General features: G+C 40.7%; 1 protein-coding gene across 1 annotated transcript in view; it reads right to left on the reverse strand.

The window, feature by feature from the left end:
• The window catches only part of SMURF2 (SMAD specific E3 ubiquitin protein ligase 2), a gene marked incomplete at its 5' end in the record, with an annotated part of 22224 nt that continues 10178 nt past the window's right edge, over nucleotides 1–12046 (reverse strand). Inside the window, 10 exons of the mRNA XM_010139585.1 lie at nucleotides 1–100; nucleotides 325–400; nucleotides 1695–1896; nucleotides 3309–3429; nucleotides 3655–3792; nucleotides 4259–4437; nucleotides 4870–4984; nucleotides 5735–5838; nucleotides 6828–7038; nucleotides 11295–11453. Of these exons, the coding sequence (XP_010137887.1) occupies nucleotides 1–100; nucleotides 325–400; nucleotides 1695–1896; nucleotides 3309–3429; nucleotides 3655–3792; nucleotides 4259–4437; nucleotides 4870–4984; nucleotides 5735–5838; nucleotides 6828–7038; nucleotides 11295–11453 (1405 nt within the window). The remainder of the gene's footprint in view (nucleotides 101–324; nucleotides 401–1694; nucleotides 1897–3308; nucleotides 3430–3654; nucleotides 3793–4258; nucleotides 4438–4869; nucleotides 4985–5734; nucleotides 5839–6827; nucleotides 7039–11294; nucleotides 11454–12046) is intronic.

Consider the following 12046-nt stretch of genomic DNA (forward strand, 5'->3'; position numbering starts at 1 on the left):
TCATTCCACAGCAAACCCACACGTTTCTTCAATGGCAGTTAGCAGCTTCTCGTATAGCTTGTCGTAGCTTTCATAGGGAGGAATGTCTATTCGGTTAAAGCTGTGGAGAGAAGGCAGGGAAGTTTCAGCTCTCTAGAACTTCAAGCATCACCTAGCAAAGTTCTGTTACGCTTCTTTTAATGTTCCTGAAACAATGGCAAAGCAATACTAATACTCAACAAGGCCAACAGAACTTCATCTACATAAAAGCAGTCTCTCGTTTTCACACCTTTACTGCCTGGTAACCCACAGCAGGGAAGCAGGGGCAGAAAAAGAAAGTCTTACCAGGTATGAGCTTTCGGCAAATTATTAGTGCTGGCATCAATCTGGTGTATTGTAAATAGTCGTGGGCCTGCGGCACCTGAAAATGCAGAAAAGACTCTGCTACTACTGCACTGCGTAACGTGAAATGTCATTGTTGCGCTGCAACAACAACAAACGACTGAGACCACAACGAAAGAGACGCTATGCACAAAGAGGGCTGGAATCATAAACAGGAAAAAATGGCAAACAACCTCACAGTGCCTGCCAGCCAGACTGCTCCCCTCCACCCACAGGCGATAACCGCGCAGCCAGTGAAACCAGCAAAGAAGAACAAGCACAAAGCGCTGATAAGGAAGAATAAAGCACCTGTTTCTCACAGAGCACCGTGTAATTCTAACAGTTCTGAATTTAACCCCTCTCACCCTTCCCAGAGAACAAAACTGACGCAGCTGTATCTGTCCCCGTTTTATGAAGGGTCTCGAGTGGAGACCCATTCCATTCCAGTTCAACAGAGGAGTCACAATCCCAGCGTCTTGTCGTTTTGTTAAATCAATCTGACTACACAGAGATCCCCTTAACCTCCCTGCTGAGCTGACAAGGCTGCAGCACAGAGGCTTAGACACGGTGTACGCTGAAGATCTCCAAAGGACAGAAGAGGTTATAAACGTCCTGTCCTTGGTAAACCTGGAATTCCTGCCTGGCTCGACAGACGTTAAAGAACATAATCCACAGGATCTGTCTTCCTCACGGGGACTCTCTGCTGTCAAACAAGAGCTTGCCGTGCTGTCTTGTGGGAAAGCAGGCTGTGTGTGCTCACAGAAACACTTGTTTTACGAGTACGGTCATACTGTTGTGTTCACAGAGCAGCAGGGGTTGCAGCCAGAGCTGCTACAACCGAGACCCAGAGCTTCAGCCGAAGCTCAGAAGAAGGTTGGTAACGAGGGGGATCGTCTCCGATGCCTGGGCTGCCTGTAAATAGGTCACTCTCACAGTCAGCACCGGGAAGCGCCTCTGCTACCAGAACCACAAGAACCTGCACGTCGGTGTTCTCTTGTCCCAGAGCTGTTCAGGTGATGAGGGCTTTATATAAGACAGCGATTAAATAACAGGCTTCCAGAAAAAACATCAGAACTCCACCGAGGCCTCTGCTGATCAGAACCTCTTGCCAGAGAAGGAAGTGCGTAATTGAAACAGAAGAGCCATTTCCAGCTGAACAACACGGTAATAAACAAACTCACAAAACAGACTGTTTGTGATTGTTATTCACCAGACCATTAAAAATCGCTCTTAGGAAGCAGCGCTGCAGCCCCATTTTCAGCTAATGGTTCTGTGATGGGTCTTATTGCTTCCTGCGAGCACAGGCATTTGCAGTTCCCTCGGGGAAACCTCACCTTGCAATGCCTTGAAGCCCTGCAGAGGCACTCGGGAGGAGCCAGTCACGAACTGGAGAAGTCGCGCTCTCCTCTCTTCATCAAAAAACTCCACAGCTTTCCAGAACCATTTCACGATGTTGCTGTCCGGGGTACAGTGTTTTAACCTAGTATTTGCTTTCCAGTCATTAACATCAATTTTTCCCAGTCCACAAATGATGAGCTGTAAATTTAAAATATAGTTAGTTATTTCATCACTGATCAATATAAAACCGGTTTTGGAGCCAGACAAATGATGAATAACTGATATTTTGAAAGACTGACAGATTTTATACCAAAGACAAATTATAACCCCTCACGAATCTTAAGCAATGCAGAAATATAACTTCCCTTTAATTTTTTCTTTACTGTTACCTTTGTACACAACCCATTTTTCGAATGGCCTCAAGTACAATTTTTTTAAAAATCAACCATTTCATAAGTTTATATGGAAGTGTCTCAGCCTGTCAATTAAAATAAGAAAACCATAGCTCCTAGTGACAGTGCATGCACAGCCCACATCAGAACTCAGGATTTCTTTCTGGAGCATAGCTAAGGGTGTAGTTTCCTGGCCCAACTCTGGACTCGCCAAAGTAACCTTACTCCTGTCACACCACCCATGTAACATAATTCAGACTTTGGTCCTGATGAAGAGCTTGCAGCTCTTCTGAAAAGGAGATCCACAATGGATCAGTTTAAGCTCAATGGGGATATGATTATGGAGATATTTTCTTGTGACTAAGAACATTGGACGGTCCCCTTTCTTGCTCAGCACCCATGAAATGATGCTGGGTTTACAGTATGGCTGGCTCATTGTTGCTGAATGAGAATATTCAGGATAAAATGACATTTTAGTACAGTGAACAGAAGAAATCATGAATAATTTATCTTGTGGCCATTTTATATGGCAAAAACCTCAGCTCCACAGTTAACAGACTGTATATTAGATTTCAGTTTTAAAACCAGCTTGGGATCCATGGGATTTGCCTTGAGAGGGTATTGTTTGGATGCTTGATCTTGACATTTCGTAGCACACTTGTTGGTGACAACACCTTTCCTCATGCTGTATATTTACAGGGCCAATTTAGTCTGACATATTTCAGCTCTGCAAAACCACACGGTCAGTGCAGTGCCCTGGAAGGGCTGGGAGCAAGCGGTGCGAGGTGGAAGGGAGTGATGGACTATTTTCGTGGCAGCACTGAATTTAATATTGCGAAACTGCACCGTGAGAAATATGCCCCACCACCTCCGCCGGAGTAACGCCCTCTGAAACAATCAAAGGTCACTGCAGACACTTCTCAGTAGGTTCGAGCTGGTTTTTCAGGTACAGGAGAATGTCTCCTCTTCCACCACTTCTGCAGCTGCTATGAAAGGTCACCTTGAGAAACACTCTCCTAGCTCTCAGTGGAAGGCGCACGCAGCCTCACTGACGGCCTGCCCTGCTAACCTCTCACGCTAACTGTATTTCTTGCACTAGCGCACCTGCAAACCCCTAAAGCACTGGGGACATGACTTTGCGCGTTACTCAGCCTCAGAAGAATGCCTCGAGCTTTTATTGTTACACTTGACGACATAACGTAACATTAGTGGACTGACCTCTAACTCTTTCTCATCAAATGTCTTCAGCAGATGTTGTGGGATTACTTCATTAAATCCCTTCTGTAGAGCCAGAAACTGAGCTTCAATTCCTCGTAAAAATCGCCAGTTCACATAAAGTCTGCAAGCAAGTGCAAATTGGTTTTGTGAAAGATGAAATCAGATATAATAAACCTGTAATTTATCCAGCAAAAAAAAAAAAAATGGCCTTACTGGCAGGAATACATACAGCACAGCACTGCCACTGCACCACCACTGAAACGTCACACTGGCAGGTACTTCCAGTAAGTAAAAGTTCCTCCCCACCATAGGAAATATAAAAAACTTTGAAAAAGATATGATGTACCTGACATATTCCTTCTTGTTTTCCTCTGTCACAGGGATGCTTTTGCCATTGGGTTTCAGTTCATGTTGAATAATTTCCCCGTACGCATTGTGTTCTACACAAAAGGTATGGTCCAAGACCCCTGTGATATCGTTCTCGCTGGTGGAAAGAAATAAGCGAGTGACTCAGTGAAAACATGTTCTGCAAATACATGACAGCCGTAGTCTGACAGACATCCCAACTTAGTTCATCAATATCATTTCAAAATGCTGCTGGGAAGCAGAAGGCGTACAGACATTTTACCGTGCTGTATTTTAAAACCATTATCGAAGTTTCGAAGTCACATTTTAATAACATGCTACTGTTCACAACAGGCAAAATTAAGAAATTAAAATTTACGAACTGAGCACTTTACAGCTCAGTAACCATCTCTGCCCCCAAATGTTAATGCCTTGAGCGTGTTAAGCCTTAAAGAAGTTGAATTGTGCAAGGAAGATGTTTTTTAACTCCGCCTGAGCAGCAGATGAAAATATACTTCCGTTCTTTTCAGCTGGACAGAGGAACATTATCACATGTTAACTGAGACAGAATTCTAACGCTGTAAGATACAACACACAGTACATACAGGATCCAGACTAAGCTGTTATGAAGATCAGGGTCGACCAGTTCCATATCATCCAAAGTAATTGGCTTCCCAAGCAACTGCTTATAGAAAGGCAACGTGAAGCCCCCGTCAATATAGTGTCCATGAAACACAGCCATCCCCATTATCCGACCAACAAAATGGAAATACGATAAGTGTTCCTAGAACAGAAAGAAGAGACTAAGCCATTCAGCTAAATAAGATCTCCAGGTTATATCTGCTGAATATGAAATAAAATTTTAATATAAAGAAAAAGAAAAACCAAACCACCCAAACCCATCCAGAGCTTTGCTTTGGTTTTATACACAGCACATTGAATGTATTGCTTCCAGTCCAGAAGTCTTACTACTAAGAATCAAAATAAACGTAGTTTTTCCCAAAGGAAACATAAACAGACATCTCGCCAAAAATTAAGAACACATTTGAGGAGTTTCTGTGATCAGTACTAAAAAGAAACTATCATATTATTGCACAAATTCAGTCTCTAGTAATACTACAGTGAGCATGAGGGTCCCAAGTCTAGAGCACTCCCCAGAGGAATTTCATTTCTAGTCCCACAGCGATCGTCACAGAACTCCTGTCACCAGCCATACCGGGTTGACTGCAGAGTCCGGGTTGATCTGCAGCGTGTAGATATCATCTCGGGAATATTGGAAGAGACCGTAATATGGATTCAGCATTTCATGTGACAATAGGTAGAGCCACTCCCTGAAGAAAATAAAATAATGCGTTGCACTTCAGACAAACGCATTCCTACACCAAGAACCTTTTCAAAAGAGGATGATTTGTTTAATCTTACTGTTAAACATGAGTGGGAAGGAAGTTGTCTCTGAACCCGCTTAGATAAGGCTGAAATCAGAATTACTTTTACTGGCTCAGTAACCGCACAGCTCCTGACAGCTGATTATGTCCCAGCTTCCCAAGATTCTTTGGTAGGTTACTTATTTCTGACTATCAATCTCCTTCACCCGTTACACAGGACGACAAGACACTATTCTACTGACCGTACTACAGGGGTGTTTGAGTCAAAGCTTTTCAATCTGAACCGTCTTCAGGTAATGCGTATATTTAGTTAAAATTTGAATTACATGTTCACAAATGAGTAAATAATGGTCTAAGAACTGGGATAACCATAACACTTTGTGGCTTGGTCTTCCTGTACTCATGTATGGAAGATGGCAAAGGCTCTTTTGCGTACGGACTAAAAATAAAACCCATGCCAAAAAATCCTAGCAGATACTTTGAAAAGTAGCCCACAATAGCACCTGTAATTCCTTATCTTAAACACTATTATTATCAAAATAAATATTCTTCTGACATACAATCTGTTACGGAAATAAACATAAGACTAATGTAAAAAAGAAACAGGGCTGATACAAGGCTGGTTTAGGATTCCAACTATAGGTGTAGATGGCGGGGCTGGGATGCAGGCAAAGAGACAGAGGACATACTGATTACCTGGCAACACCTCCATAATCAAGGCCTTCCTCCCCACGGAATTTTATCATTAATCGTTTCCATAGGTCTTTTGGCCTCATCTTCATGACTTGCCTGTAGGATTCCTGTAAACACATAACACTTTCTGTTATTAACTGCTACGTACAGACAAGAAGCTGCTGCTGTTACTGGAAACGAAGGGAGCTCAGACTCCCAGTCCAAAGGGGATGCTGTGAAAGGGGATACTATTTTCCTAGACACTAACCAGTTTCTCAAACTACAGACTTACTTAATTTCCTACAAATGTGGCAACACTCATCAAATAAAACAGACAGCGAGAAGAATCACCTTCCGTTAAATTTCCGTGTACAGTGATCTGCACAGTGATCTGATACATTTTCTCTCATTCCCACATAACTTATACGAACTCATATCTGTCAGCAGACTATTTTTATTTTGCACAAAGGCTCACAATTTTTGCAGTCTGAAAAGCCAACAGTGTTGCTTCTCCTCTGGGTATGATGTGCAAAAATTCAAGCAGCATCTTAAGAAGAGAAGCATTTATGCCATCCCAGTAAATCTACAGAATGATTCCTTTATCAGCAAGACTTCACCAAAAAAACACGAAAAGAAAGCTGAAAGATGCAAAACACATGCTGATTTTGAGACAGTTTGCTAACTAACTGAGGTGGATGCTAAGTAATGCAAACAGCAAAGCCGAATGCTATTCAATAGTAATTTTCTTAAGCTACCATAGGACAAACATCACTAATTTTCACTTTTCAATTTGTAACGTTCCCTCTGTAATAGACATTACTGTTCTTATATTCAAGGAAGAAGTGAGACACTATCTTCAAAAAGATGAAGTGCTTGCACTCCTTCCTCAGTCCCCGTCACAGCCTGTACATCGTCAGCCACAGGCAAAGCTCTCCTCCTTTTTCTTCTCTTCAGGGTAAATACATCTACTTGCCACACACTTTCGCCACCAGTAAAATTCCAGCTTTGACTCCAGACTTCAAGATTTCATCGAAATGAATGACTTCTTTAAACAGTTATGAACAACCCTCCTCCCCTTCCCTCGATGTTTAAAAAATGGGTCAAATTCTCAAATTACCTCAAAAATCTCCTCTCTGGAGACCTCAATACGACAATGGCCAGCTTGAGGTTGCTGCTGTGACAGCTCTTGCCTCAGGATCTTGAGTTTCTGCACTAGATCTCGCTTGTACCTCGGCACAGTCAGACACTCTGCCTCGTCTGGAAGTTGACACAGTGCCACTACCTGCTGCTGCTGCTGGTGTTGCTGATCTTTAAGTTGATTCTGGCGGCTAGAAACAAACACAGCTGTTTGCAGATGTTCACGTCATACAGTCCCTATTTGCTTCAGACGTTTCTCAAAGGTTAAGCCTTTGTAACTAAACTACTTTCAATTTACTATTATTATTACTGTGATTACACTAAAAATGTCTGGATTCAGTAAAAAATAAATTCAGAGAGATTTTATCCTGACTAAAGACATATGCTTCTGTCTTTCTTGGCAACTATCAGTCGTTTTTAGGGTTTGTTATTTCTATTAGTACTCTACAAAGCATGTAAAAGGTTAGAGCACTATATGGGAAGGTATTATCCATGCAATTTTACTGCTAAGCTGCTGACACCGAATTTCTCAGATACCATTTCCACATTTCCTTTGCGTGTTTTGCCTTCCTCCATTTTAAAACGCATGGATCTGCCAAACGCTCTCCCTCTAATCTACAGTCAATACCACCGTCTGTTTGAAATGGCTTGTCTGAGAACGAGAACGCTTACAAAAAGATGTTTGTACTGGCAGCTTGGCAGGGACCTTGTCCCTTGTACCTGGCCTAGTCTGGACCACAGGAATGTGGGAGTTCACATGGAACAAACTGGCATAGATAAACAAGTATTTTTACTAGCAATTCTAAGAGATTTTGTAAATCTTACTTCTTACTAGGAAAAGTAAATTAATCATGTTGCAGAGATGTCCTCTTATGTTGTTTCTTGTAAGCAGTAAGTGGATATTTTTATAGCTTTTTAGTATGACATTTCCCGTTTTACCTAAACCACGAGAAGAGTATCTCTGCGTGGACACAAGAGTATACCTTAAATTTACTGGATAAATAAGAAAGGTTACAATTCAGAATGTTCTTCAGCAAAATGTTAATAAATCGGTTTTTTAAACATCAAAAAATACTAGATGGAACCAAAGACAGTTTTAATATATTTTAAAATTGCAGCCTATTGTCTGTTTTGGCTACTAGAAAGCTCTCCCGGCCACCCAAAATTCACCTCCAGCAGGCTTTCACTGGGGGAACATTCAGAACTGGCAATTAAAAGCAGGAGTGGGGGTGTTCCCAGTTTCCCCAGTGGTTCTGAACAGCTATTCTGTTGCAAACCTTTAAAGCAATTTTGCACAAACCACCCTCAAGGGAAACTAACACCAGGTGCCCACAAAATCTCTCTCAGTAGTCTCACAAGCCTGACATTTAGGAACTCCTGCAATGATACACCTTGTAGATCACTTCAGCAATTACTCAAAGCTTAATTGTAATAATAATGCCTCCTTACTCCTGGGCTCCAAGGAGAGAACATGCACAAAAATCCTACTTTGTTGCTACGCCCTGGGACGCAGAGCTGCAGAAGTCAGCTTTAGCGATGTGTTTCACGGCGTTTTGTGGTTTGCTCCTGCTGGTATTTGAAGTAAGGCCACCTTAACTTTATTTGTAAGCTGATCACATTGGTCTTACAATAAACTACAGTTGGTTTAAGTCATTCCTGAGAAACCAAGTCATCACACTATTTCAGAGCCCCACACTCGATGTGGTTCCAGAATACGACTCTACGTCACTTGTGCTATGTGCGTGGTAATTTCTTTTCACTTGAGATTCTTTTTAAATATGAATCTCACTTACATTATGCTTACTTAATATACAAAATAAAGCAAAATCATTGTTCTATCTTCTGAACTTTCCAATTCCATAAGGACGAGCATGTGAAAATATTTCTTTTATATGCCTACCAGAGAGGGTCATAATTACACACTAAGGGATCGGACGTCTATACTACCTTTAAGAGTACAAGGCACAGTCTCCTAAATACAAAGACAGCCCGTGCCAGTCTTAAAGAAAATGTCATCTCTGAAATGAACTTAAGATCTTTGCATCCAATTAAACCAATCTGAAATAGGGCAGTACTAGGAGGAGAAAAATAAAATGCCATCCTCCATATTAGACTAAAAACTACCAGTATTAGCTAAACAATTGGAGTGCTTTAAGCAGTAGGTCTAATTTCTTAGTTTGTTTTCACAGATGAGTGACTCTGCTCGATTCTGTAGAGTGCTTCAGGATATAGCTAAGTACTTTTCAGGTGCTGTAACTATCAAATTCTATCACAAAATCTTGGCCAGTACTTTAAAACAGAAGTTTGATTGTTTTCATAACTTATACTGTCATCACTGGAAAAACAAACTGCTTTACTCAGCTCGATAGAAAAGTCAGTATCACTGGGAGTAAACTTTTTATTATGTCTTTGAACCTAAGACACTATCACACCCATCCCACCCAAATACCAAACTTGTTTCTCAGATAATTTAAAAAATGACAGGCCTAAGGCAAACTACTTTTCTTAAAAAAACCCAACAACAACAACAACAAAAAAAAAACAACATGGAGGTGGGCTTAAGGCAGGGGGGGTTTCACATATCCTGTTTGGTGCAATAAAAGAATAAACACCAGAAAAGATTCATCAGACTCTGCTGATGACACCGCTGGTTGAATTTCTGAAATCCTTCCCTAATGAAAGACAGATGTACAAATGAAAAACTTGAGCACACTGCAGTAGTACTTAAAGAAGTGCAAAATGTTTCTGTGACTCTGGAACTTGAACATCGAATTGGATTTTCCGGATAGCAAAACTAGCTATGTATTTGTCCCCCACTATCCACGCAGAGCTAGCCACTGTGACCCCACTGCCATTTAAGAACAAACTGACCTGCGAGAGGCAGTTTTTCAAATATAGTCCTGTTAACTGAATGTCCTACAGTTTAAAACGTGCGCTGTTGTAGCTAAGTGACTCTGAAGGGGTTTTTTTCCCCCATGCAAAATACCTAACTCTGAATTAATTTAATCAACTTTTCTGCTTTTCAGACATGAACATCCTCTTCCACTGGTAAGATTTTCTAGAGATCACGTTCATTTCAAACTACCAATCTAAATTTAGCTAAAATTAGTAGTGATTTCTTTGTTTTAAATTAAAAAGAATGAAACAAAAGTGTCTGGATGATGGGAGTTTACTGAAGTTCTACACATGTATAACCAATGATTTCTCTAAACAAAATCCCTGTTTGTCAATAATTACACTCTTCTCCCTCTTGGGGTGTAAAGCTCAATCTATACTGGACAGCGGAAGGCAAGCCAGCTTTGATGTATTACGCAAAAGACATCGACCTCCTGGATATTACTTTGCATTCCACGGTTTTGTCTTTTCAGTGCCTGTTCCCATTATTCCTTCCTTCAGCTTTTCTTCCCAATGATTCACTTCCTCAGACAGACTATTCCTCCCACTTACTCCTTGCCCAGGGCTGCATGGCTTTCTATGGAACCAACTCCTCATTGTTTCTTCCACTTAACACCTACTCAGTGCTTCACAGGTGTTTCCCAAGAGTATTAAAAGGCATTAGGAAAAACAACAGTCAAACTCCCAGATAGTTTGGACAAACTGATAGCCACGTCTAAGCAAAAAAAAAAAAAAAAAAACACAAAAAAAAAAAAAAAAAAACAAAAAAAATTTGCTTGCTTTTTGGTTTCCCTTTTTATATTACAAAAAAAAAAAAAAAAACCAAAAAAAAAAAAAAAACAACAAAAAAAATTTGCTTGCTTTTTGGTTTCCATCTCTAATAGAAACCCCCCCAGTGTGAAATAAGTGCCTAGGGAATACAAATGAGAGCCAGAATTCTTTTGAGTTTCCCCTTCTCTTTTTAAAAGAGCAATATGAAAATGTGATATCAAAACACTAAGGCAGAAAAAACACAGTTCCTATTTTATTTTATTCTTTTTGTTAAACATCTGAGTTAAATTATTGGGGTCTTATTTTGAGAAATTCTCAACTAGTCTTACTCTAATACTGAAGGTAGGAGCTGACTTATTTTTCCTTTATTCCAGGAGAATGGCTGGGCACTTCCCTAACTCATCAGCATTTCACACCACTGGCTATTGAATGCAACCTCGTATTTAAAAAGAGTTCTCCATAACAGAAAGCCGTATGGAGTATACAGAAAGGAAAGTGTCTCTCTCGCTGTTCAGAAGAAAGCCCACGGGCCAATCTTTTCCACAGGACAGCACTTGCTTCCCCCCTGCAGCCCCCAACTCCCAGCATCACAACCACTACGTTCCTGCCTAAATGCTGCTAGAGAATTTTTTCTATCAGAACAATCAAACCTGTTTATCTGCAATGCAGCAGAGTAAGTTGGTAGAGTGCTAAAAACATCTCGATAGAAAATTTGGCACCCCTCAAGAGTCACTTACTTTCCTCTGTGCCACTCAACATGTGCTGGAGACTTTAGACTTACTTTAAGACTAAATGCAAGTTAGCGGAGAGCCGTGGATCTGTAAACTGCGTTGTCCTGTTGTTATGGTCGACAAAATAAACTCTGCCTGTTGCTGTATTTCGGATCTCCCATCCAGGAGGCAGTGGACCAAGCTCTTCACAATTGATGTTGCTAAGATCCCTGTGAAAACAAATATAAAATGAAAAATACCTCAGCATTTGGCCTCTGAGCCAAACAAGCGTAAATGTAACAGAACAATTCCATGAAGTCTGAGAAAATGTATTGTTTCAGAAACTTGATCTGTTCAGCTGGAATCTCTGCTCCCAAGGTGCAAGCCCACCAAAGCAAAAACACATATCCCAGAACACATGCCGTGGGCAAAAAAAATTCTTATCAAATAACCTTCATTTTTACAAAATAACTTCAGATGTTAAATTAATACAGGCTTAAAACAAAAATAAAGGCCATTGCCATATTTGCCAAATGGAATTGCAGTTCTACACCAATTCTGACAGAAAGCACTTTAAAAACAACATTAGTCATGTAAGGAACTCTGAATCACACTTTAAAAACTCCTACAAAACAAAACTATTTCTGAGAGTTATACTTTCCATGAAGAGTTACGCATGGGACATGTGTGTATGGCACAGGCTGTTTTGCCCTAAAACCCCAAGTGCTCGTGGGAAGCAAACAGCTCTCTAACAAAATATTTCAAATAAAATATTATAAGAGCAATGACTCAGCTCTGCACTGAGCAATGAAGAGAAAATCCT

The sequence above is a fragment of the Buceros rhinoceros genome, unplaced genomic scaffold, assembly GCF_000710305.1.
Source record: "Buceros rhinoceros silvestris isolate BGI_N320 unplaced genomic scaffold, ASM71030v1 scaffold46317, whole genome shotgun sequence".
NCBI classification, from domain to species: Eukaryota; Metazoa; Chordata; class Aves; order Bucerotiformes; family Bucerotidae; genus Buceros; species Buceros rhinoceros.